The sequence below is a fragment of the Chroicocephalus ridibundus genome, chromosome 1 (genome assembly GCF_963924245.1).
Source record: "Chroicocephalus ridibundus chromosome 1, bChrRid1.1, whole genome shotgun sequence".
Taxonomy (NCBI): domain Eukaryota; kingdom Metazoa; phylum Chordata; class Aves; order Charadriiformes; family Laridae; genus Chroicocephalus; species Chroicocephalus ridibundus.
The window spans coordinates 202,002,445-202,025,477 of record NC_086284.1 but is presented as its reverse complement, the minus strand read 5'-3'; the positions used below and the strand labels follow the sequence as shown (position 1 = coordinate 202,025,477).

Below are 23,033 nucleotides of genomic sequence, written 5' to 3'. Positions count from 1 at the left end.
CATACCAGTCCTTCCCAGTTCCTTAGACAGGTTCCTAGTTTCTGCCCACCGCACAACACTGGGCTATAGGAAGCTCTACCTCCTTGCTTACAAATACAGGTTTACTGACCATTTTTCTTATCAATGAACTCTTTACACTTACACATTACAAGCAAGTTACAAAATAAACTAAAGGAATCCTAAATGCAAACATCCCAGTCTGCTCTCACCCTGTGAGTCTTCAATTAGGTCTCAGTCTTTAGGCCAGGCAACCCCTCTGAATTTGGCTTGACCAACACGTTTCTAGAAGAATGTTCTCCTTTTCTTAGAGAAACATCCCCTCCAAGTTTGTTTTTTTTTTTAATCACATGCTACAAGAAATGGAGAGGACCCGACAGCTTCGGCATGGAAACATTCAAAGTGAAGAAATGACTGACTAGAAAACACACTGAAGATTTGTTCAGTACTGACAACTGTTGTGGTTTCTCAGGCAGAGTAGATACAGGTATCCAAAAGCCATCTTCATTACCTGCCCTGCCTGCAATGTGAACTGTGAATCTAAAAGTAGAATCACAAGTGCAAATAAATACTCTCTCTAGAACATGCAGATTTTCCTGAGCCCAAGTGCGTACAAAACTAGTTAGCACCAAGCTGAAATAAGCCAATTGTTCAGTCACTAACTAGTCAATTTTACAAACTCACCTGCAGGTGGAAGGCAAGAAAGAAATACAATATAGCCACTACGGCATTATGTTCTTCCACAGAACCACAGGCACAACCAACATGACCAAGGGCCATTGAACCCTTAGATTCAAATGGATGCTGCAATCTGTTGGAAAAGTTGTAATGCCACTAAGTGTTGAAAAAAATAAAGTTGAATTAACAGCTTCATATAAATTCCCCTCAGAATTCATCAGAATCTAACACACTGCTGACAGTGTCTTAGAAGAAAATGCTTTTCACTTGATTCATTTTTCTTTCCTCACTATCTCCTTCCTTCTTGCCTTCCTCCTTCCCATGTCATCATGAATGAAGTGAGTAGACTGACAGGGAGGGTCTAGTCCAGTGTCATGGTTTAACCCCAGCTGGCAACTAAGCGCCATATAGCCACTTGTTCACTCCCTCGCAGTGGGATGGGGGAGAATTGGAAGGGTAAAAGTGAGAAAATATGTGGCTTCAGATAACGACAGTTTAGTAATTTCAAGGAAAAAAAAAGTAAGGGGGGGGAGGGCGCAAAGAGAGAGAGAGAGGGAAATAAAAGCTAAGAAAAACAAGTGACGGAAAAGAAAAGAATCTCACCACCAACTGACAGATACTCAGACAGTCCTGGAGAAACAGCAGCCCCTGCCCACCTCCACCTCTCCAGTTTTGTTGCTGAGCACTATGTCATATGGTCTGGAATATCTCTTTGGTCAGTTGGGCTCAGCTGTCCCGTCTGTGCCCCTTCCCAGCTCCTTGTGCACCCACAGCCTGCTCGCCGGCGGGGCAGTCTGAGGAGCAGAAAAGGCCTTGACTCTGTGTAAGCACTGCCCTGCAAAACTAAAACATCGATATGTTATCAACATTATTTTCAGTACAAATCCAAAACATAGCCCCATACTAGCTACTATGAAGAAATTTAACTCCATCCAGGCCAAAATCAGTACATCCAGCAAGAATCAAACACTCAACTGCGTCACCTTTTGCCTACCTATTAGAGAGAAGTGAAAAAATTAATTCTCTGTATGGCAATATGGTCAACACTGCCAGTAAAAATGTTTGTAATCAATTTATTTTGGAATCAAGAACAGTGATGCCTGTGTTTTAGATGTATGCATTTTTAAACTGTGCCTTTCATCAACATTTATCAAAGTGTTTGGTTAGGGGTGTAATTATTTTATCGATTTGATAATTGAGAAATTAAGAGATGGAGTCACTAAAGGACTTAAGTGTCACAGTACTTGCATTTCGGGCTGCACATAAAATTTCCCTTAAACAACCATTAATGAAAAAAAAGGAGAAAAAAAAAGAAGAAATAAACAAACAAAGAAAAAAAATGTGACAGTGAAGGGAAGTGACCTAGACCTACTCTTTGTTGCAGAATACCTTGTTTGGTCACAGAGTTGCTCTTCAGTTTGAAATGTTTTCTGTGCAGTAAAACTCACTCATTTTCTAGGGAAGCAAGAAAGGTGAATTTGAAGATGCTCTCCTGGGGAAAGGTTTAGAATATAAGTTAGCTCAAGCTTCATGAATGAATGGCTGTAATCCTTTGTTTATTATCCAAAGGTGAGAACTAGCAACTTACCCTTCTACATCATGATAACTCATTTTAGAAAGAATGTGGACGTGATTACACTTTGTAGTAGCTCTTCTGATAACGTGTATTTGATACGCTGTGAGAGTACTTAGCAGATCTGAACCCTGGCATGACTGACAGAGCATAGATTCGAGCAGGGCACAGGCAGAAGATAGGTGCTTGTCCAAAGTAAGGCAATTCTGGTCACGTGCGGGTGCAGAACTTTAAAGTCTTAGTGAAAATTAGGAGCAGGCTAAACAAGGATTTGGCTATTGCTATTCAGTGATCCTGGCATGAGTGGCTACTAAGTAGTAATTAATAAGGTTACAGTTTTAGACTAAAACACCTTTTTCCTTATTTCAGTAATCAGGCTTCAGAATGTACAGTACTCAATTACTGCTAGTCAGTTCCCATTCATCCATAATACATTAAAAAAGCTGATTGTCAAGTAGCTCTATTACTTTGGTATACAAAAAAGAAGATTTTGCTCATGGTCTAACTAATGTCTAGCCTGAGTCTAAAGGCAACTCATACTTTACATTTCTTTTTAATTTTCTAAATAAGTACTCCCTATATTTCAATATACCAGAAAAAGTATGTTCAGTAGCACTATCTATTGTTCTCAAATCAATCACTTTAGCTTATTTTAATTGTAAAAAATATCAATAATTTGGCTTTCACAGAATGCATTCTAAAGATAATTTCATTCTAAACAGATAATTTTTAGTACATTATTCTCAACAGCCAAGGTGCTTGTCGTGGTTCACCCTCAGATGGCAACAAAGAACCATGAGCCGCTCACTCGGGCCTTCCCAATACGGGAAGAATCAGAAGAAAAAGGCAAAACTCTTGGGTTGAGACAAAAGCAGTTTAACAGAACAGCAAAGGGAACAAGGAAACAACAACAATAACACAGATAGAGGAATATACAAACACGATCACGGAAACGCCGCTCCCCGCCGCTCACCGACTGGACCCTGGATGCCCCCGCCAGCTCCAAGCGGCGACTTCCTGCCCCCTCCCCCGGCAGCTCAGGGTGGGCATGGCTCACATGGCATGGAATACCTGTGTCCCTGCCGGAGCCTGGGGGGAATTAAGCCTATCCCTGCCGGAACCAGAAGAGTGCTTCACAAACTTTATCTTCAAGTCATGTATCTTGTGATATTTTTATATGTACAATTGCTCAGTTGACAGCTCTAGTCATCTCACACAATTTTGAGTGCCTCAGATTAATTTAGAATCATAGAATGATTTTGGTTGGAAAGGATCTTTAAAATCATCGAGGCCAACTGTTAACCTAACACTGCCAAGTCCACCACTAAACCATGTCTCCAGGCACCACATCTACATGTTTTTTAAATAAGTCCAGGGATGGTGATTCAACCGCTTCCCTGGGCAGCCTTTTCCAATGCTTTACAATCCTTTTGATGAAGAAATTTTTCCTTATATCCAATCTAAACCTACCCTGTCACAACTTGAGACCTTTTCATCTTGTCCTATTGCTTGTTACATGGGGGAAGAAACCGACTCCCACCTGGCTACAGCCTCCTTTCACGTAGTTGTAGAGGGTGATAAGGTCTGCCCTGAGCCTCCTTTTCTCCAGGCTAAACACCCCCAGCTCCCTCAGCTGCTCCTCATAGGACTTGTGCTCTAGGCCCTTCACCAGCTTCATTGCCCTTCTTTGGACCCGCTCCAGAACCTCAATGTCTTTCTTGTAATGAGGGGCCCAAAACTGAACACTGTATTTGAGGTGCGGCCTCACCAGTGCTGAGTACAAGGGAGAAAGTGATATTATTTAACTTGTGTTCTAGTCCACTGTAGTAACAGAAGCTATAAGCAATGTTAACATTCTTCCTTATGTCCTTTAAGGAAGGACTTTAAGTCCTCACTATGTGGTTAATTCCTTGATTAAGATAAATTCTTTTATATTATTGTGACACGGAATGTTAGAAACTAAAATCTACCCAAGAAGGAACTAGCATAGTATTGTAAGCAGAGAATTTGTACTGTTATATAAAATGTGAATTAAATTTTCTACTCAAATGACATGCACAAATAATTTTTTAGCATTAAGACTAAAGGTTTTTTACTTTGTGAAAGCTTAAGAACATAAATGCTCAAACTTTCTACAAATGCTCAAACATAGAGATAATTCCACTTAAATCAAGAGAGTTGTGTGTTATGAATGAACACAGAGCTGTGACCTGAAACTGTAAGTAGAGCTTCAAAGATAAGATATGAGTCTTCCTATATGAAAACATCCAAACAGCACTTTCTTTTGCACTCTGACAGGTAGACTGACCTGAAAACAAAATAATTTTATTTTAGTAAACATAGTTGTCATTTTTTTACTTGTTTTACCTCCGTGTAGGGGAAATCCTACGATATTTAGAAAGTTCTCAAGAGATATTAAGGGAGACTGAGAGAGATTTACCCCAAAAACCAGCATTCAAGCACTGAAGGCAATCACTTTTAAAGTGCTAGGCCCAGGTTCAGCTACCTGCTGCAGCTCAAAGTAAGAGATCTAAACCTAGGTCTCCTAACTTAACCTGACCACAGAGGTACGTGTATCTTGATTTGTCAGAATTCGATTAGAAATTCTATCTTGGACCTGAAAAAAAAATAAGCCTCATTATGAAACTTTTATTGAAAAGATATACATTTCTGTGAAAAGCTTTAGTTTCACCAAGTCAGTATTTTCTGATGAAAAATGTTTTGTCAAAATTATTCTCACCAGATCTTCCTGAAAGATATAAGATGACAACTTATTATGACGTTATTTAAAAGATGCCTACTCTTTTGCTTCCCATTTGGCATCAGAATCACCTTAGAAAAACGTGTATGATACTGCAACATTTGGAAAGTATCACAGTTTCCGAGAATGACATTTTAGTTTATGGGAAATCTCATAAAGAATGTTATCTAAGTTTAAAAGTAGCTTAGAAAGAACCTAAGGTGGACGGACTGCAATTAAACTAAAAGAAATGTATGCATTGACAGGCTCAGCTCTTGCCATATTAAGCCTGTAATGGCTTTGCAATTAGGTGGAAAGTCTAATGATTCAAAAGCTATCTCTTAAAATTATATTGGAACTAAAACTGACAAGACAGAAAGGAAAGAATGCTGCGTAGAAAAGCTTCTTCCAGCACCACAGTTAATCATAAGGCAGGAGAAATCACCTATGAAGACATCATTGAAATTTTCTCTCCAAAAAAATTCTTTATCTCCAATTTTTATCACTTCTGAAGTTTGAAGAACATCCAGATCAGTCAAAACCTGTACAGTTCTCATACCTCAAAACTTCTCAGAATAGCATTTTAAAACGTGTAGGGTTTTACACAGTCTGTTCTCAAAGCCAATGCTCCTTATGACTTGCTTAAAATATTGTGCAGATCTGACATAAAGCATAAATATTTTTGTGTGTGAGAGGACATTCTGGTTATAGCAGGTATTTGGGGGGGGGGGATGATGAAACCATTCTGTACAATTTTAAGCAACGCAGACAAATGATAGTGTGTGTCATACCAGATGCCAACACTTAGCTTGTTTGAAAGAGAGTCTATGGTCAAACATTCACAACAGACTTGAAGTGTCACGTTAGTGTCATACGATGTCCAGATAATAAATAAAGACATTGTTAAGTTCCTTCCTGTCTGACAAAGATGGCTCACACAGCTGATGAGATTTAAAAATCCATTGTGGAATAAGCATCAGAGAAGCCTGTAATTATGAGGGCTGGCAATTTGTCAAGGAATTCTACTGATTGCCTTAATTCATGATGACACAGAAATGTGTTTGGGTTCCATTTTTATTGTCCTGCTAACCTCAACACAAGAATAAAAATGAATAAAAATATTCATTAGTGTTCTTGTAAACAAGTATATTGTTACTTCATTTTAAATCAAGGCCAGTTCAATTATTTTTAAAATTTTGCACTCCATTTTTTCAGTCCAGTACCTAAAATTGGATGAACAGACTGTGTGGCTCACCCAATTCCAAACACAAAGCAGTTCTATTCAACTGGAGATAATATTGCAGGATATTGGCTTGGCATGATGGAGACAACGAAGCTCCATAGGGGAGTAACAAAGCGATGTCTCAAAGAGACCTGAAAAATCAATATTCCCAGCCTTTTGTTACTGTGCCCAACAGGAGACAGAACCAAGCTGCCCCAGGCATAGAGGCCTTTCTAGGGTACTGATGAACCAGTTCTAATAGGCTGAACATTTGGGGAATTATCACTTATTAAAGCCTTGTGAATCAAATGTACCCATGACAAGCTAACACACACAGCTGAGACATTCTGTCTTCCTACTTACACTGCTGTATATTTAACAGGTTTCAATATGATACAGCATACATTTCTATAATGAAGAAAGATAACACTGTCTATTCACAGAATCACAGAATCACAGGATCACAGGTTTAGGCTGGAAGGGACCTCTCCAGCGTATCTAGCCCAAGACCTCTGCTCAAGCAGGGTAAGCTACAGCCGCTTGCCCAGGACCATGTCCAATTGAGTTTTGAGTATCTCCACAGGTGGAGAACTCCACAACCCCTTTGGGCAAGATTCACAAAGGATTGTCTTCCACGGTTTACTACATCCACAGGACCCACAACACCCACAGGATTCACAGGCAGTTGACTCTGCCATCCCTTTCTGTCACCATGATGGGTCCTCACCCCTCATCCCCACCAAGTCTTGCTCTGAAAACACAGGACCCCACCAAGGTGAGGCAGAGGTGGAGGGGTCTCTATTAGGGCTGGCGACAGTGATGTGGGGCCACAGGTGTGGCAGAGCACAGTGTGCCCCTGCCCCTGCTCCCCACGGAGGCTCCTGAGCCGGGTATGGGTGCTGTGTAAAGAGAAAGTGTAATGTATACAAAAGTATAGTTTACATGCAGAAGTGCCAGGCGTAAACACTGCATAATACTGCTTAATTTGGATTGTAATAAACCCAAATGCAGTGAAGAAGCACCTGACTTCTCATTTTGAAACTTGTAGATTTTGAAGGGTAAAAAATGAAGGTTGTAGGGGAGAAGACAAACAAGTTTTGGACAGCTGAAAACTATCCTTTGTAAGAAAATTCTTATTTCCGGTATTGTCACTTTCCTAATTAAGTGTCTTTGAGAAAAAAATCTGGTCTGGGTAGGATGAAGAAGTCTAAAGAAAGAGAGAGTTCAGAGGAGTGAGTAACAGTGTATTAATCGTAACATTTCTTTGATCTTGTCAGAAAACATTGTTGTAAATACTAATGTAACAATTTTATTTTTGGTTCATTTAATGAAACCTGTCCTAGATGTATATATTCAGAAAAAATAACTATGAGTTGGTTGAAAACTGATTCAATGTCAGAAAGTCAATGCCATGAGTAATCTCATTATATGCAATGGGATACCAAATTTGCCATGAAAGTTACATACTTACACGAGGTATTATCCAATCCACAGACAAAGCATGGAAGCTAAAGCCAAGTAAATCAAAGTTTTCTGATATCAATCTTCTTCAATGGCCTGTCTTTTTCATAATTAAGCACATTATACAGTCATTGTTAAAATTACAGAAACTGTCCTGGGATCAGGCAAGAAAAGATTGGTCTCCTCTCAAGGTGAGTACCCACATAAATAGTTAGCTACAAAATCAGTTTCACTTTTATACTTTCTCCTTCTGCTCTGTAAGTCTTGATTTATTACCTGTACAGTGACACTGTTTCAACAAGGGGATTGTAAGTGCCCCATTATAGAACTACTGATTGATGCAGATTTGCCCATGGCAGAGAAGAGAACTGAACCGAGCTCCCATACATCCTGAACAAATGTTGTAATGACTAGGATGCCTTGAGGACATGGTGTGGCATCTGTCCCATCACCACCACTTCATTCTCCTCTCAACACAATACTTGATTAGAAGGAAGGATTACAGGTGACAACCTTCAGGAGTAGGGTCTGGGATAAAGACCCAGGTGGTTAGAAAACCGCTTAAGAGTCCTAATGAGAGAACAGGAGTTACCCTTGTCCTCACCGTTTTCAGGTGGCTATCTGTTAGCTATTTCTTAAGCTGTACCCATTTGTTGACTTTATGTTCAGATCCTGTGCTGAGGTACCCAGCCCTCATCATGCTGTCTGAAAGCACAAATGTTACTCAAAGTCTTAGATAATAGTCAATTACCTTAAAGGGAAGCAAAACAGCATCTAACTTTTATTGCTTAATTATTATTTTTTTTTTAGCATTATTCAATTACTTTTTAGAGAATAGTTGAAGTTGGTAAAGACCTCTGGAAATTGTCTAGTCCAACTTCCCTGCTTAAAGCAGGCTCAATTACAGGCTGCTCAGGACCGTGTCCAGATGGGTTTTGAGTATCCCTAAGGATGGAGACTGCACAATGTCACTGCACAACCTGTTTCAGTGTATGATCGCCTTCACAGTAAAATATTTTTTCTTGCATTCAAGTGGAATTTCCTGTATTTCAAATTGTGCCTATTGTGTCTTGTCCTTTCAATGTATATTACTGAGGAGAGTCTGTCTCTGCCCATCAGGACCCACTGATGGGCACACAATGACCCCGACACATCCCCCTGCCCAGTCCTTCTCTTTTTGAGGACAAACAATCCCAGCTCTCTCAGCCTGCCCTTGTACAACAGATGCTCCAATTCCTTAATCACCCTCATGGCCCTTTGCTGCACTATGTCCAGTATGTCTATCTCTTTCTTGTACTGGACAGAGATGGACAAGTCTCTCTTGTACTACCTCTTGTGGCAGTCCAGCATGGGGGATAGCACTCCAGATGTGTCTCATCAGCGCTGAGTAGAGGGGAAGGATCACCTGCCTCAACCTGCTGGCAACACTCTCCCTAATGCAGCTCCTGGCTTTCTGTGCTGCAAGAGCACATTGCTGGCTCATGGTCACCTTGACATCCTTGACTCCCAGGTCCTTTTCTACAAGGCTGCCTTCCAGATGGCTGGCCCCCAGTCCACATTGATGCATGGAGTCCTACAGATGCAGGACTTTGCACTTCCCATTTTTTAACTTCATGAGTTTACTGTTCTGTGAGAGACAAACTTTGTACCCAAAGCCATTCTTCAGCATGGACATAATTTTGCAGGATGCACGTGGAGATGACACCTTCAGAATCAAATAGGTCCACTGGCTAGTGAAAAAATAGCCCATCCCTAATTCAGAATTCCCTGCCACCCCACCACCTCTTGTCCTCCCTCCCACTGCCCCCCAAAAAACTGCACCCACAGCCGAAAATCACAAAGGGAAAACTATTTTGCCAACAGGATCTCTAGTAAATGACTGATCCTCCTTTGGAGCCATCCAAAGAAAATCTAATTGCTCCTTTTTGTCCGTTCTACCTTCTAGTACCCTTTCTTCTTGTACCCTTACATATAAAATCCTATTTCCGAAGATAGAAACAGAATTTGTTTGATATTAAACCATGCATTTAATCTGACCAGAAAAGCCACTGAAAATTTGAATCCTTGTCTGGTATTCAGCATATCACTTAAAAGACAGATTGTCTGCTTCTCAACAAAAGTCCACCACGTTCATAGGCTGCAGTTCATACACTGTGATTTACAGTAAACCAATAGTTTCTCATTTCCATTCAGGAAGGCAATGATCTGTTTGAGGGATTTCCTGGTTACACAAAGTTAGCTCCTTTCTGAAATACAGTACAATGACACCAGAAACACCATTTAATTCTACTGTAAAAAGGCAAAAGTTGAACTGTCAAATAGGAGAGTGACAACAAACCACATTGTTGGTAAGTCTAGATGAAAATTTTAGCTTTTAAATCTGCAGCTTTGCTTAGTTTATCAAGATTCTTTTTCCTGGGGAAATTTCTTACTATTCACTGACCAACCATATTGCTGCATGGTGAATTTAACAATTTCAGCACCAGCTTAGGCAGAGCACGACTGCACTCACTGCCCTCTCGTTGAGATAAGTTCTTAACAATACATTTGTAAAACGTTTGTGCCTTGCCTCACCTTCAAACAGAACATTTCATCAAAAAGCTCTAGATCCTTACAGAAAAAACATTAACCATTCCTGGTTCCAGCAAAAACTAAGGCATTGAAGCAATTGTCAAAGAGCTGCTCAGAAAATCTATTGGCTTCATCGACATGAAGAAGTCAACACTCAGGACGTAAGCCTGTACTCTGCCTCCAAACAATACCGCCTCTTTCTTGTCCTACGGCAAGGTTTGTGAAGACACGGTGAGATTTCCAGAAAATGCCATAAGGATGCATAGTTAACCACACATGCCCTTACCTCTCTGACGTGTGTTAAAATGTCAAAGGAAATAATGATTTACATAGTAACTCCATAGGTGGCTTCAGAGCACACTCCCCAAAAGACAGGATCATGCGTTTGTCAGACCTGCGATGATGTTTTTTCTCTCAAATGGGTAGTTGCTGAATGTATATCCAGACATGTACAGGATACCTTGATTTCTCTCTCAGTGCAGGGAAACTACCTGATACAGGACTGAAAAAGACCAGAGAGTGACAAAGAAAACCCATGAGGTCTCTGTGATTGTACACTTCTTAACACCTGTATGATGTGCAAGTTATCAAATCGTGGAATGTAATTGAAGGAAAACTAATAAAAGGGAATTAGAGAAAAAAAACACAAAATGGAATAAATTCCTAAGCAAGTTGTTTATTCTTTCCTTGCTTTAAATCTATTGTAAAAGAATGGCGTGTTTTATTGGCTATGTATCAAAAGCAGATTTTTCTCAACACTTTGGAAAAGGTACCGAATTCAGTGCCATTTTCACTTGAATGCACAAAATAAAACTAGACCTAACTCACAACAGATCTGATTAATATTTTCTGCCATCTCCAAGACAGAAATCTGCTCATCGTTATGATTTCATATCCCTTATTTTTTATCTATTTACTGTAATGAAAATAATTTGCCATATTTGGATTTATTTCATGTTTGTTTGCTGTTTCATGTTCTGGTTTCTTTCCTGATTTTTTAAAATAACTCACCTTCCTAAATTATCCATGTATGCAAGTTAGTTATTTCTGTTCTTGCTGTCAAATCCAGTATATTGCATCACTGTAGTTCAGGTAATGACTCACTTCTGAATGATTTGGTAATTTGCTAAACTCCAGACACTTTCAATAATAGCATTACAGATACCCCAAAAATTTTTTCTCTGAAGCAGTGAAGGTTGCTAAGTGACAGAAACGTACTTATCTACCACATCAGTTGTAGGCATTTCAGTGCAAAGAAACAATCTTACACACCCACATCATAAAAATAAACATTTTATTAGTACGTGCTATAAAGAGCTGTAGTTTATTATAAACCAACATTAGTTCTGATATTTGAGCTTCCTGAATATCAGCAGTGAAGTGCTCTTTTAAATCTCAATATTTTAAGGATCTAAGTAAGAATGCAGTAATTTTACAAAAGTTCATTTAATCTCTTTGTCATCTATAGCTAGGATTTCTTGAAAAAAGGGCAGAAACGTTTTGATGGCACTTATATTGGTGCCAATTTTTTATATAAAATGCAGACTTGCCTTTGACACAAAGTGGAATTAAAATGCATCTTTAAGTGTCTCTCCTTTATGCTTTTTCTGCATTTTAGCGTAAGATCTGTAAATAATATTTGGTCAGAATGATAATGTGGATGTTGTGACAACGCATCAGTTATACAGACAGGTTTTGTACAAAAATGTTTTGTATTGGCAGCGTATTTCCACTGTCACTCTCATGCTTTTTTTATGTTTGGCTTTGCAATTAATTGGATAGGTTAACATAGCTGTCAGTGAAAAACTTCACGTATTTTGTTTTACAGGGTGAGGATTTCCCACAACTTATGAAATCTTTCATGTTAAATCAAAAACACATACAGCTTTTCAAACTATATCTGTATCAAACTACATCTATAATGTCCTTAGCAGGAAATTAAAGTTAGAAAAAAACCCCAGCTAAATTTATAATGGCTAGAAAAAAACAACTACTATCTGGTAGCTTGAATCTGTTACAGAAAGATCAGTGGAAAGGCACAGTCTATGAGTGACACATCACAGCTATAGGTTTGTAATAACCAACAAAAGCACTCATCGCTGAGAACACCTGGCATAGACAATATAATGCAATACAGCAACGTGCCTTAGCTTTGGTCACTGAATGGTCAACAGCTTCCCTCTAAATATATCTTGACTATGCATTAAGAGAATTGTGGACGGTTCTTAAGGACCTCACCTTTACTGACCTTGAAAAAAAAACCTGTTGCATAAACATGTATCAAAATATATGCATTTTTTCAGTAACCTGTAAATAAATATTTTTACTGAAATCCCAGGTGAGGACTAAGTTCCTGACCAGATATATGCACATCTTTGCCATTTAGACTCAAATATGATTTCTGTTATTGAAGGACTGAACTCACTCTCTAAATTATAATTTGACGATGAAATCAGCATGCATGTCTCCCTTCCTTCCTTTTTCTTTGACATAAATACAGTAATTTTCTGCTTAATGCAAACCAATAGCAAAACCTTTCCTATTAAATAGATGGGCAATATTATGGGCATTAAACAAGGCATTAAAAAGATCATTGAAATATGTGTCTACTTTGAACCTTTTTTTCAAACGTCCTAAGAGTATTAAACACAAAGAAAGACAGCAAATTTTCTCACAAAATCTAACTAAAAACATTATTTTTCTTTAGCTATGAATCTGTATCACCTGACCAGTCTCCACTGATCCCTTCTTCTTGAGGAAGACGGAAGATGCAATTCCCTTGCATTTTTGCTGATAATTGCTGTGGTTGTTAAAGAGATGCTATGGATTGTTATAAAGAGGCACACAGAGTCTTTTAACTACTTTGTTGAAAATGTAAATGGTTAAATAAAGTTGAAGGGTTTACTTTCTTAGTATGAAGCTCCGTTGCTCTTCCTCTGAAAATTCTGTTGAGATAAAACAGGGTGGGTGTCAGGACGATGGGGCGAGGCTCTTTTCAGTGGTGCCCGGGGACAGGACAAGAGGCAATGGGCACAAACTGGAACATAGGAAGTTCCACCTAAACATGAGGAGGAACTTCTTTACCCTGAGGGTGGCAGAGCACTGGAACAGGCTGCCCAGAGAGGTGGTGGAGTCTCCATCTCTGGAGACATTCAAAACCCACCTGGACGCGTTCCTGTGTAACCTGCTCTAGGTGACCCTGCTCTGGCAGGGGGGTTGGACTAGATGATCTCCAGAGGTCCCTTCCAACCCTATGATTCTATGACTCTATGACTCTATGACTATGAAAACGAGCTGATGTTACAAAGCTCCTGTTTGTAATGCATGTTTTTAACATTGGGGAAAAAAAATAGTTTCTATTGATGCCATTCTTTTACATCTATTTCACTCATATTTATCTCAAAATCAACAGATCTAAACAGTTTTTTTGACAAGAAAGGTTGGACAAGATGATCTTTGAGATCCCTTCCACCATGCTATTCTGTGTTTCTATGATTCTATGATTTATGTCCATTCAGAGATTATTCTGTTCTTTCTTTCAAACCAACATTTAGAATCAACTGAAGCATTTTACTTTATCTAAAGCCAAAACTCAGCTGTTGGCTTGCATATTACTAGTTGGTAATTCTTTATTAAGTTCACTGAATCAGTGTATTGCCATAGAATTGACCCACCATTTACTTAAAACTCCTCTTTTCAAAGTAAATAAGCAAACTCAAAAAGAATGGAAGGTCTCTCTGCAAAGATGTGAAGAATGTTACCTTCCTTCTGCCATGTACGTGGTTGATGCTAAATGAATGTCAGGATTTATCCTCTGTAGGCTGCACTTGTAATAGAGGTCAAAATCACTGCGCAGGCTTTACAGGTCTGACATGCTGGCAGAAAGCAGCGGTGCGTATACACATCATGGACAAACTCTCCGACACATAGCTACAGCATACAACAGGCTTTAAACTAAACCTGCTTCTAGTCAATAGAAACATTTTGCTTGCAATTTCAGTTGGAGCAACAGCACAACCTATCTTAATAAATAGCTTAAATATTATTTTAATTTCCTTGTAGATAATAACTCTGCCAGCAGCAATGGCAGAACAAGAGATCTGTGTCTTTGATTGTATGGGAATAAATCTGATTTCTGGCAAGCTTATTTCACTTTGATACACAGCCTTTAACTTGGGTTTCTATTTCCTCGTCTGCTTTCAGACATCTGCCCATGAGTTTAATCATTGTTTCTACATCTCTGCACACACAAAGGTCTGAATACCGGGAATTTCTTGGGAGATGAGGGAGGCATTAAAGACAGAGACTTCACACATTTTCCTTGAAAATCAAGGTGAAGGGGACATGTCAAGAAAGAAGCAAGCAAATTAATTTCAGATCACATTCTGCCACTTTTTCATTGAGTAGGATTTTACTTTGTGAGTAGTGTCACTCTGGGGTGAGGTACTTTTCAATACAAGACAGTGCAGAACAGCCAGACCATTACTGGGGATCAACCTACAGAACAAATCAGTAGTGACCTAAAATTACATTTTTAAAGAGTGTTTTTAAGACTTATCTTGTCTTTGACAATGGAATCAGAATGTAACATTTGAAAATCTTTCTTCGTATAAAATGCCTTATGTAAAACTATTACAGGTAGATGTAGATGGAAACATGAAGGCCCCAGCTCGGTGGTCCTTGTTCTCAGTGAGTGGTACCTTACTTTCCAAGTAACTGAGTAGTTCTACAACAAGAGAATTAACCTGGTCTCATATGAACAAGGTCAGTTTTCAGAACTAGCAGAGCAATATTTTTGTTTCTGCATCAAGCTTCAGGCTTTATTTAGGTGAACAGTAATCATGACTCCCACTCCCCGAACTGAAAGCTGGATGCATTTCCAAGGGAAATCCTCTCGTATAACCACAGCTTAATGGCTAAACTATAACATTTACTATATAAAATTCTATGGACTATACTAAAGGTACAGCAGCCTCTATCCTGTTGCAGCTATCCTTTGTGGATTTAAAGTCTCTTAATCTATAGATCATACTGTATATCTCTTGTCAAGATATTTGTGCTTTTTCTTTTTAGTAGTAGTTAAAATACATTACTCAACTATATATTCAATACTCGCAGCTGTAATGGAAATCAAATTTCTTTTCATACACACAGAAAACTGCTTAATTTACATGTTAGTCCTGGAATTGCAACGAAGAGCAGCACATCATGCTGAGGCATTTTTGTTGCTTAATACTTACTTACATTTGTTCTGAGAATAGGAAATTTGAAAGTCCTATTTTTTTAAAGAAACCTCATTATGCAGTAGCACTTTATAACATCAAACAGAACTAATACTTCAGGATACCAAAGGAGCTATGGATTTTATATTGACTTACAGAGAAAATCTAGAGTATAAGTCAGGGATAGAAGGTGTTACAAAGATTTGGTCTCTAAATACAAAATAATAAAAAAATGCTCTTCTAAATGATGTGGAGGAGAAGAATAAAGCTTAGCATGTTGCCTTAATGCTTGAGTTGTGCTCTAGTCTAGTTTTTAAATGAAATAGAAAAGAAATTCCCACTGAAAATAAGGGAGAGTCACATCTTGGAAGGGGATGTTGTGCACGTACCCAAATGATAGTTGAAGCTTCATCTCTGTGAGGCATACTTGAACACACCAGCCTACTGCCCTACCAGTGCAGGATGCAAACGAACCTGGTAGAAAATTAGATCTGAAATCAAAGAGATTACAATGATGATGTCCTCATGAAGCAAAACTGAACCTAGTTCCAAGTATCTAGTCAAGTGCAGCTGTACTAAAAAAGTCCCTACAGTCCTGTCGTGTAAATAATGCATCATTCATACACAATTTTAAGTCCAGATATTTAAGTGGCAAACAATCAGACAAACCTGGGGCTGATGAAGGGATATGGATCTACTTTTTCACAGTACTTTTATTACACAGGCAAAACACAGGAGGAGACAACTGGGACATTTTGTGATCAAGCTCCTCTTCTAGTCTGCCAGTCCTGCCAGTACTTGGAAAGTGACTACCTTCTGCAAAACTTAAAATATTAATTTGAGGACATTGCTATGGAGACTCTGGATGGAAAAGCTCAAGTACCTGGTCCCTCTTACAAAATTTCAGTTTTTTATTATTACCATAAAGGCTACTGGCAGATATGTGGACTGGAGCCCTCTAAATTGGGTTCAACATCCATGTGTGTCCGCCACTTCAGCATCAGAAATGGCGTGCCAACGGTCCCTGTAAGGACTGCATGAATACAGGAGGAGGAATGTTTCCATTAACACTTCAGGCCGCGTCGAGGCAGAAGACACCGCGGAGACTTCGAGCCGCACCGTGCAGGTGAGGGGATGGGACCAGGTTCCCTGGGGCCCTTCTCCTTCTGCCGAGACTCCGACCAAGCCAAGAGCAAAGGCTCCCCGAGGGGGCTCCGGGCGGGGAGCTCCCTTCCCCTTCCCCATCCCCATCCCCTTCCCCGCCCGGCGGCTCCTCCGCGCTGCCTCTCCGCTGAGGGCCGTGGGGAGTCGCTGGGCGCTGGAGCTGCCTCTCCCCCTGCAGAGCCAGAGGGCTCGTCCCTCCCCACCCCGCGCCCCTCAGCCCCTGCCCGCGGCACGACCGCCGCCCCCGGCAAGGCTGGCAGCCGCCGCAGTGAGAGACCCCCGCGGCTCCTCCCTCCCCACCGCCGAGGGTTAAACCCGCCGGTCGCTGTGTCGCACCGCGAGGCGGGGAGGCGCGGGAGCGGAGCGGGACGAGGCGAGGCAAGGCGAGGCAGAGGCGCGGCCGGCAGCGGGCGGGCGCGGGGGCGATGTGCGGCCGGCGGGCGGGAGCGCTCCAACGGCGGGGACGCGCAGGTGGCGCGGCGCCGGGGGAAGGACCGCTCCGTGGGCTCTTCACCTGTGGGCGTGACCGCCGTCCCCCTCCTCCTCCTCCTCCTCCTCCTCCTTTTTACTTGAAGGGCCGGCGCTGCTCTAGCGGTAGAGCCTGAGAGCGGAGCCGGCGGCGAACGGAGAGGAGACCTGCTGCGGCCGCCGCCGACCCTCCTCATAAAGTGTCCCGCCCGCCGCGGACCCGGCCGCTCTTCGAGCCTCCGCCCCGTCGACCCCTCAGGAGCGAGCCGGGAGGGGAGATCAGGCTGGACTCGCCGCGGGGGACGGGTCGCCTCTCCACCCGCGGGGCCGGGCTGTCCGTCTCCGCCGCCGTCCTCAGCCCTCCGCGGGCACCGCCGTCCCCCGCGCCTCCGCGGCTGCCGGTCGCCTTTGCCCCGTCGAGCTGTCAGGCGGAGCCCACCCCCGCGGGCGGGCGGCGGTGGCCGCCGAGGTGCCCTCGCCCCGCCGTGCCCGCGGCCATGCTGCCCTGGGCTGGGAGACGGCGGCGGCCTGAGCGGGGGTCGCCCTAGAGCGGCGGGCGGGCGGGGGAGGCCACCCCGCGGTACCACCGCCTGGGCCCGGGCCCCTGCCGGGGGGCGTCTGCCCGCCGGGGAAGGGGGAGGAGGCAGGGGGACGGCCAACAAGCGAAACAACTTCTGCCAATTACAAAAGGAAAGGAAAAGGAAAAAAAAAATAATAAAAAGAGGCTCGTTCGTGGGACATCTCCAGAGCTCAGCGCCACGCCAGGCAGCGGAGTCCCAGTAAAGCCCACCACGCTGGTGAACCTCGCCACAGTAACGGGAGGAAAGCTGGCTGCGGCCACCGCGCCAAAGTCCTGCACGCTTTAGAGTCATCTTGGCTTTCTGGCTGGAAGATGGTTCCTGTGACAGGGCCGTGTTGCTGCTGATGGACCGCGGGGTGGTTGGAAGATGCCTTCCTTGGGGATTACACGTGGAGAAAGGCCATCGGTCAAGGGGAGAGCTGGCTGGTGAAACTATCTGACTTTCCCCCCTCACTGGGGAAGTGGCTTCAATGGCTCCATCTCCCAGAAGAAGCAGTAGGAAAGATGCCAACGCCTTGCCAAGCATGTCCTCAACTTTCTGGGCTATCATGATCCTGGCTAGTCTCCTAATCGCTTACTGCAGTAAGTACATATTTGTCCTGGTGCTTTTGCTGGATGTAAATCCACACCCTTCACATCTGAGGTAACGCTTCTGGCAAAGGTAGAGCTCTGAAGCTGGCAGGCATGGGTACTCCATGCTTCTCCCCCGTTCCCCTGTGGTAGAGCAGGTGGACTGACACTTTATGGGATGTCCATAGGCTGTAGATGTGGCATTTCCAGTCCAAACAGAAACATCTCCTGGATCTTAGGAACAAACTTTTTAGTGGTAGTAACCGTGATTCACTATTCACTGTTGATTATCAGATGTTACCAGCTCTCTCCCAGCGTGCTCCCCCCACATACACACTCTCTTACTCCCATCCACCTTCCATGAACAGGAGTTGTTTTGCTTATGTTCATTCCTTTAGAAAGCATGTACTTAGTCAAGTGACAGATGTCTTAACATCACTGGGATCATATGTGATCCTCTGACTGTGAAATTGCATTGGAACACCCCGGCACTTCCTTAGCGTATCCTCAGCAGTTTAGTAAGCCCATGCCATCAGTTTTAGAGCTGCATCACAGGTTATCGGTAGAGTCTGGTATATTCTTTATCAGGCTTGAGAGATTGGCCACTAATCACACTGAGATGCAGATAAGGTATCTGTAGAGTCAAGTACCCAGACTATTAATACTTTTAAAGGTCTTTATTTTTTCGTCTTAGTTTTTTTTTTTTGCTCTTGGCAAGAGTAATTTTCAATCAGTTATGTAATCTAAATACAGTTAAAGCCCATACTTCTGGGGAGTGCAAGTTAGTCCATGGTTCCAGAGTGGCAGTCTTTCAAAGAGAATAGAAAAAGGAGTTTCTATGCAATAATAAAAAAATATGTAATTTATCAGAAGGGACCTGTACAACTTTGCCAAAATGAATCTACACAGTATTTTCCCAACCTGAGCTGAATGTGGTCTGTAATTTACACATAGTGCGTATTCCTTTCATTAAGCTGTGGCATAAAAGACTTTGCACTAGGCTTGTCTTGTTGAGCTGTAATAGGTGTAGGTTATGATGAATAGGAAATGGATTCTGGTTTTCAGGAGTATGCCTGCTGCATTTCTTAACCCTCTATTCCATTCCCTCCAACCGTATTATATGCTCTATTTTTCTGTGGTGGTTTTTTTTTTCTGAAACAAGATTGTAATTGGCTAAGAGAACCTTTAATTCACTTTCTTTGCATGTTACAGGGACTGTCTGTACTGACAGCTATGAAAGAGGCTTATTCCAAAAAGAATAACATATTTTGTAATGAAGCTCATTTTGCATTACACTTCTCATAAAAATTCATATCAAAGAGGCCATGCTTTTAAATAATTTTGTTTTGTACATAATGCCATGTTCGATGTGCTAATATAGAGGGTATAATAAACAACAAACTTAGATGTAAAAGAATTTATGTGCATACTGGGAGATAGGTGACTCAGTAAATGCGTATTTCAGGATGAATAGTTCAAGTGTAAAGGGAATTCAGCTGGATATTAGTAATAGAAAATATTTTATTAAGTTTGTGCTAGAAATGTCTGGAGGGTCCCAGGCTTTTTATGAGAAGATATGAGTTCTGTGCAGGTATTTTCTGTCAGCAGAGCCTCAGAAAGAGTTAACTGTAAACTCTGACACCTTAAAAATTATTTATACTCAACAGTGAGAGGTTTGACAACGTTCTGTTCTAAGGAATGAAGTTGTCCATTTGAATTGTTATGTATTGTTCAATATCTATTTTTTGCATTGTTTACTGATGCTGAACAATGCAAATGTTAGCTGATAACATGAAAGCAATTTCTGGTGTGCTTAAATGATGAGTTTCTAATTAGTTCTCTCAGGCAGTGTAGATGGTGTTCCTCAAACACATAGTATGCTCTTCATTCCATATAGTGCTGAAAAGCACCATGCAGCTTAAAATATGCAGTGTCAAAACACTTCACCATTTATGTAATCTTTCACTGATTTGATAACTGCAATTCCAAATGTTAATGAAGCGCCATGAACATTTTCTCTAGCGGTAGTATTTGAAAAATTGCAAAAAATGTTTTTGCTCTGTGGAAAGGGTGAAGATGTTTAAAAATCAAGGAAAAAAATGTGAAGCTATTTCTAGGTAAAGTAGTACAGCAAATTTTATGAATTCTTTTAGAAATCATCTAGGTTTTATTCAGTCTTTTTTTTCATGTGATGCCTTATTTTTTGAAGAAAAGCATAACTGGGGGGGGGGAGGAGGCAAGGGGAGGTTGTCAGTTATGTTTTAAGAATAACAGCTTTGCCATATTTCTTAGGAAGTAAAAGAAAAGAACTTGACAATGTAAGATGTTCTGTATTTTTCCACACACCTTATATTCAGGTATATGGAAGTATACCAACTTAAATCTCTGATATCAAGCAGACTTCTGTAAAAAAAACAATACAGGTGAATACATTATTAAAGTAATTACAGGAACCTTGTATCTGATCATCTCTCACTGTATCATTTTATTACCTTTACATCAAACCCTGCCACTCAAAAAAAAATAATATCAGAACTTTTACATATTTCCATTTTTTTAGGACTATCCATAAAACTTTTGATCTGCCTTGTGTATTTTCATTTTCAGTCTATTGGTCTGACGAAGCTTATTCCTGAATCAGTTAGGTGAATTTTGCTTTCCCTTCCCCTAATTGCTTTGTGAATCTTTGTTTCTGGGAATGTATTTGTTGTACAATAGTCATCCCTGTTACTGAGAGCAACCAGTAAACAACATACTCTGAGTTTCACTTGACAGATACGCATATTTATAAAGCGTGTTCTGGATGTATATGTGCATTCCATTAGACTTTCATTTATACTTTAATTTCTAAAGCCCAGTTATGTTCTCTTTGACATAGTAAAATTATAAACTGATGATTTTTTCTCTCTTAAATGTTTAGATTATACTTAGGGATAGTGGCTCCATCCTATGGTGGAAGAGAAACCTGCATCAAGTCAATTAGGTTAGTTGCTATAGTGATAAATATAATGTAATATTCTCCAACCAAAGAAAAACGGTCTGATTTGGTAGGTTCTCAACAGGAGAAGGCAAAAATTAAGTAGTAGAAATAGGCTGTTTATGGTCCTTGGTGTGACCACCAAGGAGTTAGTTTACTTAACAGAACCATAAGTAAATGTAAAAACAGTCTCAGAAAGCTGTCCTGGTAGATAGAGGGTCACCACCTTCAATGTCAGTTTGAAATTAGAGGACTTGTGACATTTTTGGATCCCAGACATGCATTCAGCATACTTGTTTAATGAACAGTGGTAGACCAGAGAGAAGTACCTACAGTGAATTCTTGAAGTAACTGTTTTTATGTCGTGAAGGTACATTGAATTGTTTGGGTTTTTTTTTCTCCTTCTGTAACTGGGTTTACATTTTTCCATGTTAAAAAGTTTGGTCAAATTGAAGAAATTTTCTGTGGTATCAAAGCTACATGCTACATCAGAAATCCAAAAATAACATAGTTCTGATTCAGAATTATTTCTTAGTGTATTTATTCAGTTGGCTTTGCTGTAAATATTGAGGTACTTATATGTAAATGATGACTTTTTAAACAACATATGATTCAGCTTTAGCAAAGTCATGGCTGTTCTGAGCTTTTGGCTTTCCTTATTTTATACTGTTTTGTAAGCATAAGGAATAGAACATTAGACCCCCATGGTGTTATAGGTTTTGCTGTTCTGTTAAGGTAATACTTATAAGGGCAAGCAAATGGGTTTTTTGAAGGGAACTACCAAAACTGAATGGTACTTGGAAAGTTCACCGTCTTGTTTTAAATAGTGGGTATGTAAGAGAGCAATATGAAGCCCAGCATTTATGCTGACTAAATGGTGATAGTACTAGGAAAAAAGAATCCAAAAGTCCAAAATACAAAATATTTCCCATAACTCTACAGTTCTGCATTGTAAGTGCAAGTTCTTTCACAGTAATAAAGAAATGGGAAGTGTTCTCCTAAATCAGTATTTCTTTGCTTGCAGAATACAAAATGAGAGCACTGTAATGATGAAATACTGATAGGTTCTATTAAATGACTGATTCTGCAGTCTAGCATTTAAATCTGTGGAATTTCTCGAGCAGAAAAATCAAGTCCTTAGCACAAATAACAAAAGTGTCTCAAAGATTTTGCATGGTACCATACCAAATGCAGATAATTCCCATGAAAAACATTACATTGACCTCACCTTAAATTGAGATGCTGTTGTTTCACATTGGGTGGACACTGCTCATTTGAGAAACACCTTTTCATCATCCTGTTCTGGAATTGCTTTCTGTCTAGAAGACACGGGCTACTATGGTCTCTAGGTCTTATTGTTCCCTTACGCTATTTGAGACGGTGAGCAGGGGTGGCAATTAGCTGTGACTGTCACCTGGACACCTCTCCACCGGGAGCTACCATATCATCGTGTGTTGGCAACTAAGCAGCAGTTAGATGATAAATGGTCATTGCTGATTTAAGTTGGATGCAAACAAGTCACCTCTGAATGAAGGCCTACAGCCCCTGTTACTGACCCTGTATCATTCAGATCACTTTCTCTGCTTTTTACAAATGAAAAAAGACAGTTTGGTTTTTTTTTAATCTGTCCAAACTGATCTGTAATGTTACTATGTTTTCTGCAAGAATTATTGTGTTTGTATTTTTCCAAAACCCTGCAGACAGAATGAATGTGACATATAGAACAACTGTTATTATTCAAACTTTTCTCAGTCTGGTTTGTGTATAGAAATAAAAAGTAATGCTTTTATGACATTAATTAGGAAAAGCT

General features: G+C 40.7%; 1 protein-coding gene across 5 annotated transcripts in view; it reads left to right on the top strand.

Annotated features, from left to right (window-relative positions):
- Positions 1 to 17,208: 17,208 nt before the first annotated feature.
- TAFA5 (TAFA chemokine like family member 5) overlaps positions 17,209 to 23,033 on the top strand; it is a 444,786-nt gene continuing 438,961 nt past the window's right edge. For 2 of the 5 annotated variants that reach the window (XM_063323371.1, XM_063323370.1), the window contains exon 1: positions 17,209 to 18,258. In XM_063323371.1, the coding sequence (XP_063179441.1) occupies positions 18,147 to 18,258 (112 nt within the window). In that variant the 5' untranslated portion in view covers positions 17,209 to 18,146. The remainder of the gene's footprint in view (positions 18,259 to 23,033) is intronic. The other 3 variants (XM_063323373.1, XM_063323372.1, XM_063323374.1) reach the window with 3 other exon arrangements.